Below are 24635 nucleotides of genomic sequence, written 5' to 3' on the forward strand. Positions count from 1 at the left end.
GCTGTGCAACATTTTCAGATGTAATTCCCATTGGAAGAAGGCAATCCTGAGCTTGCTGGAATGCTTGTGCCTGAAACATTGTATAAACACTACTTTTAGAGAAATAAAAAGAATAAATAGGTGAATGAAAATTCAATCAAACACTTAGTAGAACACATACTTTCGGGTTTATAGAACCATCCCAGCCTGTTGCATTAACAGTCATAGACTCCAAACCAGCCCCAATTCCTTCACGTGCAAATTAGATTACCGCATTATGAGTTAAACACAAAATAAATTAATAAAACAGAATAAATATGAAAACCTCACAGGGACCAACTAATCTTACCAATGTCATAAAAACCAGCCTTAATAGCAGCAACAACATCAGCAACTGCTTGTAGACCAGATGAACACTGCCGGTTAACTGTTCGTAAGGGAACAGTATCTGCATGTTGAAGAACTCTTAAGAGATCAGATGAAAGGTAAATATATGATTGGTAGTTTTAGCATGTGGTCAAGATTCAGAGAGGGGGAGAGGGTGTTTGTAATGGATGTGCAGCAGGTCGCACAATAAACGGGTACAGAGATGAAGTACCAGGAAATCCAGCATAGAGTGCAGCCATCCTGCATTCAATGGCTCTTTGAGAGCCAGGAGCTAGGACCGTTCCAACCACAATATCCCCAACCTCATTTGGATTCAAGTTTGTTTTCTCTAATATTCCCTGCAAATGACGTCACAGAAGTAAGGAAAAATTCATAAATAATTCAAAAATCAGCAACAGAATTGATTATTTCATGATGAACTGAAGGCCGAAAGATCTTATAATTAGGCTAATATGAAAATCATATAAATTAGATCTGAGTTTATGAAACTATAAACCTTGAGTACAGTGGCGAGTAAGTCCTCAGGATGTGTATCTTTAAAACCACCCCGCTTAGATTTGCATATCGGAGTGCGATAAGCCCTATATATAACAGAAAGTTATTAGAGAATATAAAAGCCTGTACTCCAAAAATAACCACTTCGAAGAAAAATGAAATTTTAAATAATGAATGACTGGAAAAAGCCCAATTGCTATGAAGTAAGAAAACTCTGACCAATAGTGAAAACCATGACAAGACGGAACCAAGCAGAAGATTTACATTTGTTCTTTAACAGCAGGGTGAGGAGCAGGTTTTACCATCAAATATTATGATCTCAAAACATTTTGGAAACACTAAACTTCAAGAGAGATAAACAGAAATCCATTGTGTTGGTAAAAGGGCCTGAGGTAAATAAAGGATTGGAAGCAAAATTTTGCTCGAACTCAAAAGGGAGTTCTGATACGTTGGCAAATAAATAAATGATAGGTGAGGATGAAACATCTAATATCCAAGATACAAGACGGAGCATGATGCTTATCAGTTAAAGGCCCTTTTGTACCTTGGTTGATTTAAGGATGGAAATAAAGCTATACCATCTTTAAGATCTCTATCAGACCACTCATGCCCCTACTGATTATTAATGAACTGAAAGAGGAACACTGAAACATCATTGACGTTGATGGATACTTCAATCGTATGGCTAAGTAGATGCCAATGGCTCTAAAGCCAACATTAATGATGATCTAATCAAATGTCCATATTTACTTCAGGAGTCCTCATGAAGCGTAATTGATGAAACAACAAATCTTTATGTGATCAAATAGTGTGGGAGCTAAAACAACCAATTTCTTACTTAAATCTTATTTTCCCTTTTAATGACCAATACAAGAATATTAGCATGGGCTGGAGGTTTCTATACATGGCTCATTCCTCTGACAAGCGTTTGAACAAACAAACTTGGATCAATCCAACACCAAGCAAGAGTTGAGAACTAATTTAAATCCCTTATATATTTCAGCAGTTATACTTAACTCTCGTGCAATCAAAATTAATTTCAAGTACCAATCCAAGCCAATAGCATCATAGGCTGAAATACAGATTGGATGAATTGTTTGTATTCAAATCAAGATGGTCAAGACCCACACAGGTCCCAGGTGCATTGTCTAGGCTTTTAGGCAATAGCGGGAAACCACCTCTAGAACACAGTGTTGCTTGAACCACCTTTTAAAAAATGAGTTCGGAAAATCACCTCCTAACAAGCACTAAAAGGCAGTTTGGTGAGATTTAAAACGAAAATCCCCTCAAATTTCAAAGCCTAAAGAACTGTGAACCTACTTTTATTATGCATTTCTAAGTATTTGGATAACAAAAAGTGCACAAAGACAAGAGTTTATCGTTTCAGCCCTTAACCTTCTTTACTCATGCTTGGGATGCTTAAAAGCAAAAGCTACAAGTTCTGATCTCTATCCTCCTTGCTTGCTTCCAAACAAGTAATATTTTCATTCCTTACCCTCCATGCTACCTTGTGACCTCTTGGCAAGTGGCATAGCACTCAAAGGAAAAATTCATCCATTGTCTTCTTAGCTCCCCCATATAGATACTTGGAATGTAACAATGCCATGAAAGGAACACGTTTGAAGCCCTTGCCCTCCTTCCTCACATTTGAAAATGGTGATGTGTTTAAAGGTAAGAGTTCAAGACTCTAGCCTCTGCATTGCTGACATGCAATTGGGAAATGGCAGTGTACCAAAGACAAAGTGGAAGGGAGATGACTGATAAACATTGGTAGGACTCTGATACAAAAATTTTGCAAATATGTATTATAAATTATTTTTAGATAAAGTGAAACGTCCTTTCCATGAACTTCTATTCTCTTTAGAGTAAACTTTACCTAAAAATGGGATGCTCCTCTGGCAAGCACAAAAAGATGGAACCCAATGCAATTTGTTTGAAGGAGCATGATATAATGGTTTTATGTAGATTTCTTGCTAATTTCTGGAATAAATGATTAATATTATTGGTGCAACCTTTCAATAAGCGGTGATAAAGAACATCTGTGCCCCTACTAGACTAGAGAAGAAGGATAACGCAATATCATCCAAGTGAAGACCTAATATTTCAGTCTCAAAGAAGGTGAAAGTAAGCCACTCACCTCTTGTCAAATGCCTCTCCATTTATGAATGCCATTGGTCAAAAAGATATGTTTCCTATTGACATTATCTCCTGAAGAGATTTCAAATTTTTATTAAGTATAGCCTAGAGTAATTACCTTACAAAGCAAGCATAATGGGCATAGTAACTTCTTAAAAAGAGAATCAAATGAAGTCGGCGATTTGTGTGTTTTGCCAACCATGTAAGTTCATTTATGCTATGAGCAAAAGAGATTATTTACAAGGGCAATAAGTGTTTGCTCATATTTGCACACAAGAGAAGAATAAACATTGGCAAAACTTATCCAATTTATTGAGATTAATTGGGGAGTTTTGAGGCGAATTGAAAAAAAAAATACCTTAGAATGGTGATTAATCCTTCTTTCACAGCGTTTGATCAAATCAAAACCTGTACAAATGATTGATCAATCCTAATGTATTAAGAATTATATCAAATTCTTAGGTGTATTTTTGGAATTCGCTCTTATCCCCAGTTTAAATTTATGGGGGGGTCAACCAGAGTAACTTCAATGATCATGAACAAAAGCAAACAGACATACAATAAGTAGAAGAGTTGATGGCGTCTTTATTAGGCGTGATTGTTTCTCTTAAAAGAAGGCATTAGGCGAGTTCCCATGGAAGAAATAAAAAAAATCAGTAAGTCATTTATTTTAGCAAAAAAATTATACGAAAGGGAGATAATCAAGAGCTAAAATTTTCTCTTGTGAAGGATAGTCAAATTTCATGGAAGCTTGGATGAGGCGACAATTCTCATTTTTCTCTCCTCTATTGGTTCCTCCATGTTCAAAAGAATCATATTCAGTCTCCTACCTTTCAACTTTCAAAGAGGATGACTCGATATATATATTTGATACTCACTTTTAACTCCTCCCAATTTGATGAAATCATCACTCTCCAACCATTTATTAATCCGAGAAAAAAATTTGATATACATTTGAGACATCTTTTATTGTATGCTCCATATATAAGATAGTGCATTAATTGTGCCTCCTCACCATATGGATGTAAATCATCCTTGCATAAAACACAACTTGTAATGTTCTTATAAATGTGATTTTTTTTTCATATTGTTTAGTGTTAGATTTAGTTTGGGTTAATATTATTACTCTCTCAGATGTTCTCTTGAAAGTTTGTTTTAAACCTTTTTGCTATTTAGCACAATTCTCAACCATCCTAATGTAACTTCATCCATCTAATTTCTATCAGTATGAACATCCGCCTCAATAACCATTAATAAAATCCTATCTTAAAATTCAAATTTTCAATCACATCAATTCAAGGCCTTCCCTCCAAATATCCACTCACATTATTATGTAAAAAAATGGTGTAGCTTAACTTCCAGGCCCAATATGGACCCACAAATACAAATCTAATTGTCTGATTCAAAATTACGTAAAAAAATGTTGTAGCTTAACTTCCTGGCCCAATATGGACCCACAAATACAAATCTAATTGTCTGATTCAAAATTTCATTCCTGTCAATTTAGAGTTCTCTCATCGTGAAAATTCATTCACAATGGCCCAATATAAACAACAAAAATGATGCAAGTCAACTTTTTGGCAAAATATATAGAATTCATACATGGTGTAGCTCAACTTTCTCACTAAAATCCACTAAGAATCAAAATGTCTTCAATTGAGTACCACTTTAGTCCGCAATAAGAAGGATGACATGGCTCACCTTTCCATCATCACAAAGTTATTATATCAAAAAAAGGTGAAGGTAAAGGTTCATTTTTTTTTCTCACAACCAAAATCAGCTTCATTGATTTCAATCCTTTATCTTTCCTTCAAGCTTGCTTCTAAAATCACACATTGGAGTGGTGCAAAAAGGAATCATTCTTCGAGGTGAATGAAATGAGCTCGACTTAATGATGAGTGCTTTTAGAAATATAATTTGGTCCAGAACCATCTTGCCAAACAACTTCGTTCTCAAAAATATGGGCGATAATTTGTAGCTAGAGTAATCAAGCAAATAGAATAATGGAGTATTTGAATAAAAAAATACATCAAACTATCATTAATGACAAATTCAGCTTTGAAAACAAAGCAGAGAACTCATATATTCGAGCTGCTTCAAATTTAAATCAAACAATCAGTATCCTAATTTTTGTTAAACTTTGACCATAAAGAACATAACCCAAAATACATTTACGAATGTTCACACAATTTTAAATAATTTCTCAGAAAACTTTTGGTCATTTCCAAGGAAATTTTATCAAAAACATAGTTTGATATATCTAGGAAAGGTTTGAATCTCGAAACATCAGTGACAAACTCACAACTCAAAATTGATAGGTAATTTCTCATTTAAGACCCATATCTTTTCTATTTACTAAATTAACACTCAAACTACCTTCATTTTGATTACTACCATGACCCATAACTTTTCTATTTACTAAATTAACACTCAAAACTACCTTCATTTTGAATACTACCATCCACATCCTGAAAATCACAATAAAAATCAACTTGCTCATTCAAATTCTCAATGAAAAGCACAATTACACATGTTTGATGGTTCATTTAAGAAACATAAATATTACTTTGTAAATAGGAAGATTTCAATAGCATGTGCATTAATATACCAAAAAATTACATTGAATCAAATCAAACTATACATAAGAAGTTCAATGAAAATATCAAGCTTTTAACTCCACATAGTTTTGCATTTAAAACAAAATGCGAATTCCTACAAGCTGGAGTCCTAAAAATTCCATTTTATCTAACAAAAAATTTGATGTTGTAAATGAATCTCAAAGCAATTTATAACTAAACTGATACGCACTGGAATCAAATTAGCAAACAAATGACATGAAAAAAGTGAGAAAACCCAAATTAGAGCTAAGTTTGAATAAATATTGGGGAGTATTCATTAATGCTAATTAGCTAAAGTTTGCACTATGTTATATTTTCCTGCATTTTTTCCCTTGGGTGTCTTGTTCCTAGCAGTATCCAGGGTTTTTGGAAAGACGGTCTACCTCTAGAATTGTAGATCAACCTTTTATCGTGTTGTTTTGCTTGAAACCTTTTATCCTGTTGTTTTGCTTGAAACCTTTTATCCTATTGTTTTGCTTGAAAATCAGTAAAATTAGCCCTAATTTGGGTTCACCACTGCCTCTGTAAGGCGCTTAAAATTGACCTCTGGACGAGCACCCACATTCCTCTAATTCGGGGCCTCTCTATGAAATGATGATGTTTGGGCCATCATTGTCATGATCGTCAAGATACTCTTGTGGAATCTTTCAATGGTGTTGTTTTGCTGGTCATCTTCATATGTTTCATGACTTCCACCATCTGAGCGAGCTTCATTGTCTCCCTCAATTTTTGTGGTCTCAATGGTCAAACTATTGCCCGTATGTCAGATTTTAGGCCCTTTATGAAATTCTCCTCAAATCTTGTTTCATAAATTCCCCTCATCAAAACTTTCTAACCCCCCTCCAGAGTCCTAGGAGGGGATTCTTGATGGTAGTGCTTCTCTCCTCAAGTTCTTATCGTTGGATTTCTTTCTCCTTTGATTTTGCAAAGAATTCTCCAGTCAACCCTTAGTTAGGGTTTATAAATGGAGTCGTCGGCAAGGTTCGATAAACCTCCTCAACACCAGCTCCATGCCCTCAAATCTTTTTTTAATGAAAGAAAATTTTCCTTCTATGATTGAGAACCTTTTCTCCATCCCGGATTTCAGTTGCCCTACTTCTCCTTTCAATCTCTCTTCCAAATCATAAAATTTTCTTTCTGCCATCTCCTCAAGCTCGCGCTCTGATACCAATTTGATTCACACCAGAACCAAAATCAACAAAAAAATGTCATAAATTAAATGAGAAAATCCAAATTATGGCAAATTTTACTAATTAAAAGGTTAATCTACAATTCAAAAGGAAGATTATCACTCCGCAAATTATAGATGCCACATGGAACAAGACTCCCGAGAAAAAAATACAGTAAAACATAGCATAAAACAAACCCTGATTACCTAATAAATACTCCCAAAGATATATTTAAAATTTTTCCCAAAACCTCCCTTACTTTCCACTCCTCGTGTAATTGATAGGCGGCTTCGCGAGTCCCACACAAGGCTTGGTTGCCAGCTAGTTTGGCTAAGCCGGCCAAGGCTAGACCGGTCCAAGGAGGACCAGCGTATCATGAACCTTTTTTGCTAAAAGAATCAACTCAATTTCATACAAACCCAAAGAACCAAAAACTCCCGACATGTCTTGTTTGTTGAAATGAATTCCTAGGCGCCAAAACTATTAAGTAAAGGTTTGACAAGACATAGTGGCCAAACCTAGTCATTGGGCCAACTCCAACATCACACAAGTGATGGTATTACATCGATGCCCTTTAATCGCATCAATGCGAGTTTGTAATTTTGCAAACCAATAATGAAGTTTTTAACTTATTAAAGGTATTCTAACCTCTATAGGCCTTCATTTTAGAAATTGTTCATCAAGAATGCCTCTCCACAAAAGATGAACATGCCCTTGTAAGAATTACAAGGCATCGTCACCGTTTATTGATCCCGAAATCAAATTTGACAAATAATCTCAGAACTATTATCATCAATCTGATTGTTGGATCTTTCATTTATCCCCATAAATGCACCAATGATATAAAAATCTACTAAGTGGTATCTTAAAATCATAGATTAAAAAATCATCAACAATGATCATTGTCAAAACACTACAATCATACCAAGTAGGGATGCCAATTCAGGTTGATGGGTCAGTTCGAGTATGACAAAAGTTAAACCAACCTGAATATGTGTGACTCGAACCAAACCCATTTATCATATTGGTCAAAATATTTTATCCAAATCCAATTTTTACTCAAGCATGCCTAAGCTTAACTCATCTAACATGTTTATTACACATATCATGCCTTTTTTTTGGACCAACATGATCAATGACCCATTTAACCCAACTAAAATAGCCCAGAGCCGAATAGTAATCACTAATCAAGTCAAATTCAAGTTGATTTCAAAACCCGACCTGAATTATAAATGGGTTTGTAATTAGACTCAACCCGAATAATAATCGGGTTAACTCGAACGCAAACTTTTTGAATCCGGTAATAAAACCGGTTCAATTATTGACACCACTAGTATTAAAATCAACCACCCAAGTTAGTCGTAGCTTAGGCTAGTTGTCTAGATCAACCCAATGATAACATTTCTTAGTTGCATTTTGATTATGAAACAGCACAATCTCATTAACTATAGAAAACCACAAGCAATATTTGAACAAAATCAAAATTTTCTTCTTAAAAAAAAATATATAGAAATCTCCACACTTACCTCATTTGGAAAGAAATTTTCAAGTTCAAAAGGTCACCTAAATCCTCTAAGAAATACTATAAACCATCGTCAAAGCATCAAAACTTGCACCAAAATCTTTGATTGCGCACATGAAGGCTTCTGCCACAACATTGCTTGCATTGCAATTCTTTTCTCATCAAGACAGCGTCATAACTCACTTAAATTGCATTTGCAAAGTTATGACATAGGTTATATTATATAATTTTTTTTATATTAAAAAAGAAGACAATTGATAAAGACCTTTATCAAAACCTTCACATTAACCACTATGTATCAAGATTTGTGTTACAACCATGGTTACATTGCAACTTCATAATGCCAACTTTCTCCCAAACTACAATACCCCACATCACTGCAACAATCTTCAATAGTTACCCATCACAACCTCACTTTCATTGCAACCCTTCTCCTCAAGATTTGCACTGCAACCATCTCATGAAAAACTTTACATCACAAATTTGCTTGTGCCATAGAGATCTTATTCAAGGGCCGTATTATAATCATCTCCTTCATTCATAAAAATTATCTTCCACAAGAATTGCATCATAGCTACCTTTAATTACATAGCAACTCCAACTTTGGCATACTCCTACAACATTTACAAAAAATGTGTGCTGCGACCAAAATTGGTCTTCCAAGTCACATTTTTTCATTACACAATAGGCATGTTTGAACATTCCTCAAATCACATTTCAACCACCCTTGTCAAATTTTTTTTTACTTATTCAACCAACAAAAATCCTTAAGTTTTTCCCCTCCGAGAATAGTCTACATAAATATTTTTGTTTCACATTTTTTCTTTAATAGAAAATTTGAGAAAAATTCAATGCAATTGAGAAAACCCCTCACTCTATCAGCCCAATTTCTACAATACAACATTTTATAGAAATTAAAATGATTAAATATATAAATCTTTTTTACATTAAAAACCGAACAAAGAGATAAATCAATAATTCTTCCCACAAAATTAAGTGTGCTTTTTCTTTTTAGAAAGGCATTTTCTTGAACACCAATAGCACCACCATTATTTTGCTTCTTAAGCCCAAAATAATCATCCATACATCAACCAACAGCCAAAAACATTAAAAAATAAATAACTTCCCTGTGCTTAAATTAACACATACTAAATACTTACGCAACAACCACAACGTCATCACCAAATGAAGCGTTCCTGTGGTACGCCGCACTATCCCCAGCAGCGCAAACCGATGCCTGGGCAAAAAAAAAAAGAAAAAAAAAAATGAACATGCTACTATAACAGCAAGTAAAATAATTTCAAACAAAGATCATTAACAAAAGAAAAGCTCCAACAACTAAATAAAACTTTCAGCAACCCCTGTTCCCTAACGGCGAATAAGGAAAACCTTCAAATGTTCAAATAAGAGAAAGGAAAAAAAAAAACAATCAAAAGACTAAATTATAGAAATCCTTAGCTACAATCGACTAAGAATCCCGCAGCCAAGTAAAAGATCTCACTCGGTGCTCACCGAAAGCAAGGAAGATCCGTTCGAAGAAGATGGCTGAAGATGCTGGAGAAGAATCCTCTGCCTCTCGATCGCCTTCTCCATCTCTTCTCTCTTTCGCAAAAGAAATTCTATATTCTAATTTGCGCGAGAAGATGACGGTGATATGGGAAGCTAAGACTTCTATCTATACACGAAGGCGGCGACGGGGGAAGCGCGGTGACGATCCAGTAGTCGATCTCATACAACGCGCGTTTATTGAAAGCATACAGACTGTATAGTTAATCGACATGTGTTATAAATCAACGGTCTATATTTTGTTAGAGCTTTCCTGCGCCGCAGTTGGTCCATCCGATTAGCAATGCTCTCATTGACTTGCCGTCTGAACTTTAAAAATCCCGTTAGGCGGTCTTCGACTATTTCTGGGAACTCGAACCGCAAGATAAGTAAGAAAAAAATAATTTCTCAAAATAAATATAGGGGCAATTACATACTAATTTGCAAATATCAACATCCTCGATAGTCGGGTATAATGGAATCAAACACGAATGAAAAGAACTTGCGTTCGTGTTCGATTCGTTTGAAATTTAGTTTGTTTGAAATAAGCTTGTGTTTGAAATTGTTCGTGAAGTCATTATTCGTGTTTATTTTTTAATGAACGAGCCGAACACGAGCTGGTCGTGAACAACGAGCCGTTTTGACAGCCCTAGTTATGTATGTAAACACCTTTGTTTTTTCTTAGTTTGAGGTTTTGGAGTAACTATATATGTTAGAATTAAGCTATACATTTTTCGAATAAGAGTGAGGAGAGAAAGTTCTTTTAATTTTTTAAAATATCATAAATTTTTTATATATAATTATTTTAAATTATTTTATATTTCGTACAATAACGATTCGAACACGAACGAATGCATCACTTTTCGTGTTTGATTCGTTTAACTAACCAAAAGAAAAAAAATTATTCACGTTCGTCTCGTTTACTAATCGAACGAATCAAACACGAACTCGTTAACGAACCGAACACAAACTGTTCTTTTTTGACAGCCCTAGTGGTCTGTATGTAATTATCCAATAAATATGATTTATAAATAATTAATATTGTTTTAATTTTAAAAGAAATTTACACATTTGATGTTTATCTTATATTTTTTATCAGCATATCTTATACATGCTCAATCCTATTAATAGCAAGAAAATATATAAATATAAACTTGGCACAATTAAAATGTAGCGGAAGGGTTGACATGTTCTTGTTGTTGAAAGGATATCTCCAAAATCATGAATTCAAGTCATGGACTTTGCAACTTATAACTCATTATTGTCCAAAAAGTCAAAATTCAAAATTGTGCTAATTTCCTACAAAACAACGTTTGGTATATTGCATATTGGACGTGTGATAATAATAGTTAGGAAGATTACATACATATCTTTTAATTCTTATGTGTTTATATTTCTAATGCCTAAATTTTAATTTTTATACTTATGCCGCTTTAACTAGCATGAAAAAGTATATTCATTTTTTTTAAATTTAAAATAGTAATATTTTTTATGTGATGTAAGTGTAAAAGAATTGAAGTTTAAGTATTGTATAGAAGAAAATAAGAATTGGTTGGTATGTATGTAAATACCCTTACTATTTATTTTGGATGGGAGATCATACTAAATACTAATTCATTCGTGATAGAACATTTACGGCGGTAGAGTAATGGATTATTGTCGTAGCATTGCACAAGGATTCAACACACACTCAAAAAAGAGAAAACAACTAGTAGTGATACCAGAATTTTTTATGTGAAAAACTCGTAAAGGGAAAAATCACGGGGTTTGACCAAGCGGAACAGTTCCACTATAAAATGATGATTACAGATATAATGTAATGTCCCACAGGTGGTAAAATGTTATAAAGTCTCTTAAGTTACAACGATGACGTGTGGATGAACTTGTTAAAAAGAACAGACAGCGACCAATAACAATCATCAACAGCCGACAAGTGTTGGTCAACGATAGTTGGTGGTGGTCGACGACGGTCGGCGGTGGTCGATGGCTATCTGTGGTGGTCAACAACTGCAAGAGTGATATTGAACTTCAGCTCCTTTTCAAACCTTCAAGATCTTCGTCAAGCCTCAAACTATTCTCCCCCCTAATGAGAGGGGTGATGCTTTATTTATAGAGTATTGGGTGAAATTAATGTTGGAATATAACTCACTTTGATTGAAGGGTTCAGAAAGTTTTCCTCAATTGAATTGTTGTTGATGGACATTTGAGGACCTTAACGATGTCATAATTAAGAGATCTCAGGCTCGTTGGATTCATCTCGTCGAGACGCTTGATTTAACCACAAACTTGCTAAGTTTGACATCTATTTGATCTCCCAAATGTGTCCGAAAAACTTTCAAACAAAGTTTAACATCTTGATCGGGACTTGATTTGGTTCAGACTGGACCAATTTTGCTATCATTGGCTTTGTCTCTTCGAGTCAATGAGCTTGAATATAAGTTTATTGAAATTAAAGCGCTGGTTGAATTTTAATTAAAAATTGAACATTTCTTGCTCAAAAGTTTGTCTCATGATCTTGAATCAGTGCCCCATGATCATGAAGATTTCCAAGTAAGGTTTTCACTTTTCTTACCTCATACTCTATTAGGGAAGTACAAATTCCTCAACCGCTCGCACATGAGGCAAAGAGAAACTTCGTTTTCTAATCTTTTACCTTGTTCTTGAGTCCCAACAGTTCAGTCTTGGGACCCGTGGTGAATTGGATGTAGCTGTTGTGATGGATCGTAAAGGAGAAGTTATTGAAGAGTTTGATAAACCATGAAATTTTCAACTTTCAAGCAAAATGTACATAGGTCATGACAATGGCAATCAAATAAGAGAGAACTTGGGCAGTAATGATCCCATAACAATTGAAAATCGATCAAAACTCTTGACAAAGCGGTAGCTGAAGACCCGTCTTAAAATGATTTTTGCAAAAAACCATGTTAGGAGAAAAACTACCTGTGGCTCGCACATGGCTGGCTACCAGTCGCAGGAAAATCTTGGGGTCAAGAACATAACAATCCTGGATCTCCTTCACATCCGCCGGAGAGAGGACAAAAACTTCTAAAGTAGGAATCAAACCAAACAATTCTTGGGAGAGCTTCTGAACCATGGAACCTATGATGCTACAATAGAAGAAGAAGGAGGACAAAGAAGGAAATAGTTGTTGGCATCAATTTTTGATGTCGCGACTATAGGATATCCACCTGCATAACTCGAGATTGCTTATAGTCTGTTTGTAGTCAACCGATAGTTTATACACACACCTGAGCCATTTCGGCATGTGTTGAGGGGCACGTAGCCAGGGTATTTTTTCTAGGCTTTGGCTTTTTCTTAGGGGAAGGCCGGCTGGCATTCTGGACGTCGAACGATTCTGATCGGGTCAATGCATATTATGTGGCGCATCGTATGTGTTTTTGGCTCGAATTGGCCCGATCACTTGACTAAGTTATCCAGATGACCCTGGATGATGAAACAAACGATGTGACTGTGTCTGAAACGTCAACTTCACTTACGAAGGATGTCTATTTTGCTACGGCTTCGCGGGGCGGGGTGAAAATGAGTGAATTATCGTTTTGGGCCTGATTATCGAAAAAGTGATTCAAATGACCCCAAACGACGAAACAGACCAAGCCACTGTGTCCGGAACTTCGATTTTAGCTATGAAGGATGTCCACCTCGCCGCGAGGATGTGTACGGGTGAATAATACACGAATAATACGAATAATAATTATACTAATATAATAATTTATTATTATATAATATAATATATTATATATTATTATATATAAAAACCCTCACTAGCTCCTCCCTCTCTCCCTGATCGCACGCTACGCCGCCAGGGTCCATTGCGAAACCCTAGCACGAGCTCACCTCCCGCCTCGCCGGATCTCCCTCTTCGCCGGCGAAACCCACTTCCGGACCTTCCTCAATCGCCGGAAACCCTTCAGCCGTGCAACCCAGCGCCGCCACCTTCCTCTTCCTATCGGCCAACCGCGCTCGCGGCTTCATTTTATCACCGGCGGCATCCTGCCGGCCTCCCAAACTCCAGCGCCCTGTTGCCGCCGGTCTGAGTTCTTCCTTGCCTACCTCCTTCTCAGGTCCGAGCACTCCTTTACCAGCCTCCATCCTTGGTCGAGCCCTCCCCTTGGCTTCTCCTCTCGCTAGCAAAGCCTCCTTTGACGTACAGACCTCCTATCGGCGCTGCACAACCCACCTTCATCTCCTTGCAAGAAGAAAAAATGGGGGAGCTTAAACCCTCTCCCAAGCATTTTTCCTTTGTGTGTCACCGGTGAGCTAGCTCCTCCACCTCATCGTCCCTCACTCCTTGGTGGTCGGAATATCTCGCCGAAGTAATTTACCGCCGAGGGGTAGCGACAACATCACTGCTTGAAGAGGCGTGGACATCTTCTACTTTGCAAGAAAAGCCTCCTCCCATGGTTCATCGGTGTCGAGCGTCGCTAAGGTATACATCTCATTTGCATTTTCATATGCTATGCTCTTATTTTTCAAATACTTTGCATACATCACAATTTCTTATATCTTTGTTGTCCTATGCACGTTCTACGAGGCACACTGGAGCATGGATCAGACGCCGACTAGCTTAAAGCGAGCAAAGAAAATGCGTCTGCAACCGTTACGGTGGTGAGATTCCTTACCTCCTAACCAGTCTTAGGAATAGTGGAGTCTAGGCGTGTGGTTTCGATCATCCACACTGGGAGCGTGCGCCAGAGTTGGACGACGTGCCTGCGTGATAGATCTTTGGATTTCGTAGGGCTAGCATTTAGGTTAGGATTTCCCGTGCATAGCCAACACCCTCCGTAGAGCCGAGTGTCTTCTATTTGTTGTGAGTCTTAGCACAAGTCCTGATGGGTCAGAGTTTCTCACTCCTCTTGCTTTGGGTTCCCCAGCTTTAATTGGAGAAGCTGAGAGGTCGAACTTGGCAAAACGAGATAAGCTTTGTAGCTGACTCGTTTTGCAAAGTCTGAAGGAGTTCACAAAATGGGAAAAACTTTGTAGCAAGCCCATTTTGCGATGCCGTGGAGAGTTTTCCCCTCAGAGATCTGGGGAGAAACTTCCCACATTTCCTCGCCAAAGCAAGAGGCGACGGTACCGCACCTCTAAGGGTATAAACCTTAGGTCTTTCGGGTGAGGTCGTTAGAAGGAGCCCAATTTGCTACCTGCATGTTGGTTTGTTCCATATTGCATTCTTGCTTGGTGCATGTTGCATTTCACTTTGCTTCGACCGGCCGCCCCGGCCCGATGAGCCTCTCACTTCGCTCTGATCGGCAGCCCCGACCCTACAAGCATCTTACTTCTCTCTGACCGGCTACCCAGGCCCGACGAGCATTTCACTTCGCTTCGATAGGTCGCTTCGGCCCGGTCGACCAATCACTTTGGTTCGACCGACCACCACGATCTGGTCGATCGATCACTTGCATGTTTGTTTGCTTTTACATTATATCACATGATTGTTTGTTTGCATGTTGCATCTGGCTGGTATGTGTTAGCTTACTTACATGATCATTATCATTTGCTTGTGTTGCACTTCTTCGGGCCACTGCCACCTTAGCACACCTTTGGGCCGCTGCCGCCACGACATGCCCATCCCTTTTTGGTCATTGCCGCCTCGACACACCTTTCTTTGGGCCCTGCCGCCACGACACGCCTATCCCTTTTGGTCACTGTCACCATGGCACACCTTTTTTGGGCTGCTGCCTCCACGACACACCCATCTTTCGGTCACTGCTACTATGACACCAATTTATTAGGACCGTTGTGTTTACGACATGCCCATCTTTTTCTGAGTCACCGCCCCACGGTACACTCATCACTTATATCACATGACTGTCTACACTTGCATTTGCATGTTTGCATGGATAGCGAGCAGGCCTCGTTAGGAGAGTGATCTCGTGTCGGTCGTGATGCCTTAACGAGCATTGCTTACTGGGTTGATCCCGACGAGCAATGCAAGTTAAGTTATTGGGATTAACACGAGTATGACTGTGCTAAAGATCTAATAGATCTAACTCGTGTCACCACTCTTCTTGACACTCTTTTGATCCTTCTGATCTTTAGGATGTGACTGGTATGACGACCCCATCAAAGTCATACTATATTCAGGTCTACCCCGCACTTAGATACTAGGTTGACGCACTTTTTGTTAGATGGTGTGCTAGGCTAGGATTTAGGGTGCTTAGGTAGTCTTTTTGATGTCTAGCTATTGATCTCTGCTGGATTGATTGCCCTAGCCAGACATCTTTCTTTTACATTGTGCTTGTGATATGACTGCATGCTACATATGTATGATAATGTGTTAGGACGTTCTTCTGCAGGGAGTCATGTCTATTTATATGCACACACACATCACAAGTACCGCTATAGGGGGAGCAAGTAATGATTTCTGACCTTTTGCTTGCAGATGCTACTTAGCTCCCCCACTTTTAAGACATGACTAATGATACATTATTTGCATGTGAACTTTCCCGCTGACACTTGTCTTCATGCCGGATTGAGTCTTTTTCTTTTCTCTATGTACTTTTAGAGTCTAGGAGAGTTTTGTAGCAGAAATAAGATAAGAAATAAGAGCAGAAATAAGATACGGGCACGGGTTCTGAGACGTTTAGCGCGGGAAACACGTGGAGGGGACCAGGAGCAGATGCTCGTGCCCAGTATCTTAATTCTGCATTTTATATTGATGTATATAACTAGGACCGGGCATGTATTTGAGGAGTCCGGTCGCTTTTTTCTTTTCTGGGATATGTTGCCGACCTGGCGACATCGACCGTTTATTATTTTAATTTGGCTTGTTTGGTTTTTTGCATCATGTTACATGTATGCACTTGCATGTGTTTTTCTTGTTTCTTTCTGTGGTTATCTGAGATTTCATGATGCAACATAGACTCATTAAAACCCTAAAATTTTAATTCTTTCTATCTTAAAAATCCTAAATAAACTATTCTAGATAATTAAAATTTAGGATTAAAATATTCATGATTTAAAAATTTTCACATTTACTTTCCGACATTGGGGGCCGCCACAATACTTAAGATCCGCTCTAGATAACTGTATCATATTTGCATGTCCCGAGGAAGAGTCTCCGTGCTTCTTCAACCTGACTGACCCAACATACCTTTATATAAGTGGTTGTCTAGTGATCCTAGGGTGTTAGAAGGCTCCCCGACCCAGACGGGGTATAAGTCCTTTCGTTTGGAGAGTTTTCAGCTTTGTAGCTGAACCTCCACTTTCTTTTTCTTCCTGAGGCATCCTTGTCACTTCGGCAGGTATAAGTCCCATCTCTTAGAGCTCTAGCTTATAGTAGATAAAGTTTCCTTCCTTTGACCTTAGGGCTACCGAGGTTCCTGTGGACGACGCAATTCACGGATTGTTGACCGGGAACCTCAGGACGTGTTGGGTTGACTACCTTCACGACCAGGTAGACTTAGGGTCCTAGTAGCTGTGGATGACGGGTTCGTGGTACCCAGACCCAGTTACCTCTACCTTCTAGGATTACTCTACCTTTCTTTTGTTGATCCCCTTTGAGCATTATCGCTCCTTTGACCTCGTCGATATCATTTTGTTGACCCGATGTTGATGAGCTGCCGCCCATTTGGGATACGACGATTTTTCATCTGCCCTTTGGCCCAGACGTGCTTTGACGTGTTGGAATATCCCCGTTAAGATGATTTAGGTTATTCTGTGGGCCCCGTGTGCTGATGAGCCGCTACCCATTTCGGGATGTGAGAGACTCACTCTCTACCCGATGACTTAGCACGAGCTTTGAAACATCAAAACTATTCTCACACAGAATAACCTTCCTTTAATTGCCTATACCTGGGTTCACAATAATCCAAGCGAAACTCCTTTTATCTGGAGTATTCTTGCTACCCCCAAAGATGTAATTAACCAAGTGAGATACATCTCCTTGGGAGTGGTCTTGACCAAGAACAGACACCTACACCTGACTCTCTGGTTATGGGTAATCTAAGTAGGCATTCTTTTGCAGATATTTGTTTAAGGTGCTTTCGTCAGATCTTGTTTGGGCGGACACTATTAACCTATTATTGCGAGGTTTACCGCACGTAGGCTCTCCACGTTTTGTGTTTTCTTTTGTTTTTCGTTTTGTCGTATGTCCCTTTTTATTCGGTCCCTTTTTATTCTTCGGTTCCTCTCCTCTTCGAATCACTAATTTGATTCGGGAGGGAGATTTATTTGAATGAGGGAAGTATACAACGATCGACAAGCTGACCACTCTTTTTAAAATAAAAGAGAAAAACAAACGAAGACAATAGCAGAGTGTGGAGGAAGCAAAAAAGGGACAAAAGCTCTCAGCCCTGTACATCCGTATTTATATAGATATAAGGATGAAGTATGGGAAGGAAAAATTAATCTTTTATTTAGAAAAGGAATAAAAAGTGGTGTACATCGCACAAAACCTTTAGGACTAACTAGAAAAGGAAAAACCTATCCAAATGATTGTTCAATGCCTCACCTAAGATAAACACTCGGTGAGACAACCTCTCATACATAAATTTACCAACCAACCTTAAAAAGTCGTGTTGATCATCCCTCAATTGAGCGACATGACCTTCTCTGACAACCGATAACTTCGAGCATAAGCGTGTATTCTTCCCTTAAATAACAAACATCTCCTCCCTGAAAGAGAGAAAATTCCTCACGCAAAGCTACAACCTCTTTCTCCACCCAATCAATCATCTCCTGGACTTCGACAACTCCTTCCTCACCATCTCCCTGAGGGCATCCCATAAAACAAAGGAAGCACTCCTCCATCTCAGCAAGACGATGCATTATGAAGTCAGAAGACACCGACACCCTCTGAATATCTCCTCTTCTCTCACTGCACCAGAAGAAACTTGACAATCCACACCTTTGCCCCCATTGAGAGATACATTCTCCTCCATCATTTGCTCCACAGAACCCAGCTCCACAAAACTCTACTCCGAAGCGCCCTACTTTGCAACATCATGTTCTGCAGTGTATACTCCCCTACAACAAGCGATCACATCATTCTTAGGGTCAGCGTCAATATCTATCTATACAAAATCAACAGAATTGCTATTGCTGCATAAAAAAAAGGAGTACAAGTATTCAAGCAATAATCCATGCCACATACCCAAGGACGATTCCAATAAAACGTAGTGTAAAAGGTAACATCTTAACTAATCTTTTCTGGCTCTTTGCTCGCGAAAGAAAGATTCCCCTTTGGTTGTTTGAGCGATGTTCTCACTTCAAACACCATTTCATCTAGACCATCCTGAGGAGCCATTTCCTCTGCAATAGTCTGGACGAGCATTCCTTTCCCTCCAATGGGAACCAACCTTTGATAGATGGCTAGTAAGGCGATCGTCATGATGAACTTCAAACTATTCAAGGATTTGTCCCTGCGACGAACAACGAGGAGATTAGAGGATCCGACGTAGTCACAATGATCATCGGTCCTTAACATTTGTGCACTCTCTTCTCACCCATCTATCTCATAAAAACTTCACTCATCGGTTTACGCTTCACATCTCATTTTTGGGCTTTCGCTTTCATGTAATCTAATGCCTTAGAAAGGGCATCCTATGTGCAGACGAAGCTCCCTTAGCAGACATCACAGTGAATAAGAACATAATAAGATGAAAGAATCAAGAAAATAAAAGGAAAGAAGATGACAAGATCCCATTCTTGCTCCATGGCCTATTCATAGTAAAATGGGGGCGGAAATCAGAGAAGTCATTAATTGAGTAATGATATTTAAATTGTAGTTTTTATATTTTTAAAATTTTTTATAACAGTAAAAAGATTCCATTATTCTTATGTGTTGCACAGTTTTCTAGAAGCAAGAGAATCAGAGAACTAAATATGTATACAAAAAATATGTATACAGGAGTCTTAAAACAATAAGAAGACTCAAAGGACATAAATGAGTGACCGACTACAAGATCAATTACCATGGACATCAACAACAGACAATTTCCGGACAACCGACAGATAATATGCTAACAAGGAAAGCATGAAACAAATGATCGAAGAAATTAGATTATGACAAAACACATCAAGGAACTATCTTTCAAAACAATGATCGGGTTTGTAAACATGGAACAACTGATCGACATGCATCTCCTAACTAGATGAATCAATCAGTCTTATTGTATTCAATATTCCTGTAAAATACTAAAAGACCCCTCTGAAAGGCCAATGATGAGAGGATAAATCTGTAATTTTGTAAAATCTAGACCTATTCATATAAATAGGGGGTCAATATGATGAAGAAATGTTACACATTTCTACTGTTTCTCACTATACTCTCTTTTCAGTGTGATGCTCTATACCTTGGGCATTCTTGGACATTTTATTCAATATATTAAAATTCTTTTTTAAAAATAAATCTGATAAGTAAATACTGATAACTTGAATGCTTCAGTATGTAGTAAACACTGAATTTTACAGATAAAAATACCATCTTATGCTTTCACCAAAAAGAAACTCAATTGATTTTTCTTAAAAATTAAAGTACAATCTTTGTCAAGAATTTGCAACTACGGAGATGGGAAGCCCAATACACTTAGAGAAAAATTGATTAATTTGAAACTACGGAGAAAAACAAGAGAAGTGGCATTCGAGATAGATTTTGCATAAGTGTACTTCACACTTAAAACTATAACTAAAATAAACTATTATAGTTTATATAAAGGCCAAAAGTGCATTGAAACCAGATAACATGTTTTTAGAGGTACTTTAATGGAGGAATGTTATCATTGATAAGTACAAATTGATCATCAACTTAAACCATGTTGGAGATATAATTCATGTTATGAATTATAGGTTGCAAATGATCATGTTTGACATGACCTTCATTAAGAATACAAAAGAATGAATCTTAAATGAAAGTAAATAATAAAAAGAGGCACATAAATCTTTTGTCCTATACGATTAGTAGAATTGAAATAACAACTTGGTAACCATTTTAGCAAGAAAATAATGGCATGCACTAACATGAAAGGCTTTTGAGACATTAATCCTTGCAATGAAATGATCAAAATACTTAAACAAAGCGTTTAAAAAGATCACCATCAAATATCTCATGATAAATAACTACTGTACTAGATGGGCTACAATAATTATTAGCAATGAAGTCCTAGCTATTTTGAAATTTTGGTGGGGGAGTTTTCTCTTATTGCATATCCTTAATACATGCATAAATTTATACCTGGCCCATCTCTTAAAAAATACAATCATAAAAATGCAAGATAAATATTCAAAATTTATATTATTTTATTAAATAATTATAAAATATTCAAATTTATCTCAATACAAATATTAAATTCCAGCATTAAATTATATATATATATTAATTATAGTAAAATGTCCTTTAATTTTAAGAGTAAATTTTACACTTCTGGCGTACTCTTACATCGAAGCTAGCTCCAATTAGAAATTTATTTCAGTACCATTATTCAAAAGCTATGTATTTAAGATAATGAAGGCAGGCAGCCCTGCCCCGCAGTATTAAGTGCCTGGGGTACCTCCTAAAATGGCATGCATGCATTTCATCAGCATTATGCATTGTGCTTATATGGTCCCCTATCTCTTATATATTCAAACATTGCTCATCATTTTGCCGAAGAAAGAAGTTATTTACACATGCAGTGTCGATTAATTTTGCTGTCGCCAACTTTTGAACAGGTTGCATGTGTTATCTCTGTCTCTCTTTCTCTCTCTATAATTAACGTTTGAAGTTGAAGTAACGTGAGAAGTATGTAAATCTTAATTTTTGGTTAACAGTAGAATTCAAGTTGGTTGCTTGAAGTGGAGGAATGCTTAGGGTATTTTGGTATGCTTAGGGTATTTTGTGTGATAGAAAAGTACCGCTTAGACTTAAAGGAAAATTTTATAAGACGGTGGTAAAACCTGTAGTGCTCTATGGCACTGAATGTTGGCCTTTAAAAGAGAAACACAATAATAAGTTAAGTGTTGCCCAGATGAGAATGATTAGGTGGATGAGTGGCTTTTCACTTAGAGACAAAATGCGAAATGAATATACCCGTGATAGGGTTGGTGTAGCTCCTGTGACAAACAAAATTAGAGAAAGTTGTTTTAGATGGTTTGGTCGCATTAAACGTCGACCATCTGATGATCAGATTAGGAGAGTAAATGTTTTAGATTTGACTTGTGTTGAGAAAGACAGAGGTAGGCCTAGGAAGACTTGGGCTTATTGTATAAAAAATAATCTTAATTCACTAGAACTAAATGAAAACATGACACTAAATAGGACGTAGTGAAGAAAAAGGATTCATGTAGCCGACCCCACATTGTGGGATTAAGGCTTTGTTGTTGTATACAAAACGCAGTGTAAAATTTCATGGCTAACTTGTCGTAATATGGTGTTGTGCTCCACTTATGGTTCTACTGATTAGTGCTTTATTTAACCCCTCATAGCATGGATACATTTCATCAACAATTCATGACATGACATCTTAATTAAATCAAGATCATGATTTCAAAATAATTATATGATAGTGGATACAAATGATTTCATGTAAGATGATGATGAGAAATAAATCAGGAATGGGAGCTAATTGGATAATGCCACGCAACTGGTAGCTACAGACTATGGTTTCTGTAACTTGGAGAAAAAATAACCATTTTAGTCGAACTCTTAACAGAATCCTATACATTTGATCGAGTATATAAATTGTATAGTTGTGGGAAGGCTGAAGAATTGGCTTTTTTATTGCAGCATTATACAACCGTTCAGAGCCTTTAATTCATGAAAAATTGATCGTTGTTTTTATTGTATTGATTTTCTTGACAATAGTTTATGTATTATTACTCTTCACTCTTTTTGTGCCACTTTTTTTATTTTATTTTCTTAGTATTAATTTTAGATTTTTATTATATTGAAGCATCTTTGCGCAGTGTAACTACGCCGATCCAAGAGTTGAGATGTGGAGTCTAAAGGACTCAACAAACATTTGTGCAGCGTAATTATGCCGATCCAAGAGTTACCATGTTGGCATAACCACACCCACACGATTGCTTCCATTCCTTCATTTCCATAGTGAGTGTGAAATAATGACACCAGGTGTTGGCCACTACATGAAAAAGAGCTATAGCTTACGACAAAACCAACAACTTAAATTTTAGTCGATAAAAATATCCAATTTTACGACGGCTTTGAGACAGCTTATGTATTGAGTTATTTCCAACAATATAACAACACTAGATATTTTCAATGATTTTTATTATAACCAACGTATTGCGCTGTTGGAAAATAACATACTGTCGTTGATATCCTTCTTGTGGATATATCTAAGGTGTGAATGTATTAGATATCTAGTTCTAGTATTCTAGATGATGGTGATGTAGAAGGGGATGTTATTAGTTGAATTCAATTTGGTTGGTTGAAGTGGAGGAATGCTTCGGGTCTATTGCGTGATATAAAAGTACCTCTTAGAACGAAAGGATAATTTTATGAGATGGTGATGCGACCTGCAATGCTATATGGCACAAAATGTTGGCCTTTTAAAAGAGAAGTATAAAATTAAGTTAAGTGTTGTCGAGATGAAAATGCTTAGGTGGATGAGTATCTTTTCACTTAGAGATAAAATGCAAAATGAATATATCCGTGAAAGGGTTAGTGTAGCTCCCGTGATGGACAAAATTAGAGAGATTCGTTTTGGTTGGTGTGGTCACATCAAACATCGACCATCTGATAATTCAGTTAGAAGAGTAGTTGTTTTCAATTCAATTTATATTAAGAAAAGCAGAGGTAAACCTAAAAAGACTTGGGCATATTATATAAAGACTTGGGCATATTATATATAAAAAGACTTGGGCATATTATATAAAAAAATGATCTTAAATTATTAGAATTAAATGAAAATATGACACTTAATAGGACAAAATGGAGAAAAAATAATTCATGTGGCCGACCCCACTTAGTGGGATAAAGGCTTGTTGTTGTTGGTGGTGAGAACTGCAACACTCTATGGCAAAGATTGTTGGCCTTTAAAAGAGAAGAATAAAATTAAATTAAGTGATGCAGAGATGAAAAGCTTAGGTAGATGAGTAGCTTTACAGTTAGGGACAAAATGTTAAATATGTATATCCATGATAGGGTTGGTGTAGCTTCTGTGGCAGAAAAAATTAGAGAGACTTTTCTTAGATGGTTTGCTCACATTAAACATTGATCATTTGATGAGCTGGTTAGGAGAGTAGATATTTTAGATTCAAATTACGTTAAGAAAGGAAGAGGTAGAAAACCTACAAAGACTTGGACATATTAGAATTGAATGAAAATATGACCCTCAATAAGACACAATGGAGGAAAAGGATTCATGTAGTCAACCCCACTTAGTCGGATAAAGGCTTATTATTATTGTTGTTGTAGAGAAGCCGAAGCTTGTGGGATTTAGTAAATCCTATTAAAGTCACTAAACACTTTCTCGAGATTTACTAGGATTTACTTATTAACATACCAAACAACTTTCAAGATTTAACCCCTTCAAGATTTCATAAATTTGGATTTATAGGATTTACTCAGTCCTATCAAACTAAATCTTACTTGTAACCAAACAGCCCCTAGAGAACGAGTTTAATTAGGGGTTGTTTGGTACAAAATTTATGTAGGATTTCCTGCCAAATGACAAAAAAAAAAGCCTTCGTAAATCCTACAAGTTCCTCAATCCCGTTTTTGCTCTGTTTCGCCTTGAATACAAGATTTACCAAAAGAAGTAGAAAGCATGATTTACATGATTTAGAGAGGTTGAAGCTTGTGGGTTAAATCTGTTAAAACCA

The 24635-nt window shown here is 37.0% G+C and overlaps 1 protein-coding gene across 1 annotated transcript in view; it reads right to left on the bottom strand.

Moving 5' to 3' along the window:
* LOC110020737 (3-ketoacyl-CoA thiolase 2, peroxisomal-like) overlaps window positions 1–9967 on the bottom strand; it is a 21467-nt gene extending 11500 nt beyond the window's left edge. Inside the window, 7 exon segments of the mRNA XM_020718936.1 lie at window positions 1–70; window positions 161–228; window positions 329–427; window positions 578–704; window positions 863–947; window positions 9467–9543; window positions 9819–9967. The exon segment at window positions 1–70 is cut by the window's left edge and continues 8 nt beyond it. Coding sequence (XP_020574595.1) covers window positions 1–70; window positions 161–228; window positions 329–427; window positions 578–704; window positions 863–947; window positions 9467–9543; window positions 9819–9899 — 607 coding nt within the window. The 5' untranslated portion in view covers window positions 9900–9967.
* Between the last annotated feature and the right edge of the window lie 14668 nt (window positions 9968–24635).

Source organism: Phalaenopsis equestris, unplaced genomic scaffold (genome assembly GCF_001263595.1).
Source record: "Phalaenopsis equestris unplaced genomic scaffold, ASM126359v1 Scaffold000107, whole genome shotgun sequence".
Taxonomy (NCBI): domain Eukaryota; kingdom Viridiplantae; phylum Streptophyta; class Magnoliopsida; order Asparagales; family Orchidaceae; genus Phalaenopsis; species Phalaenopsis equestris.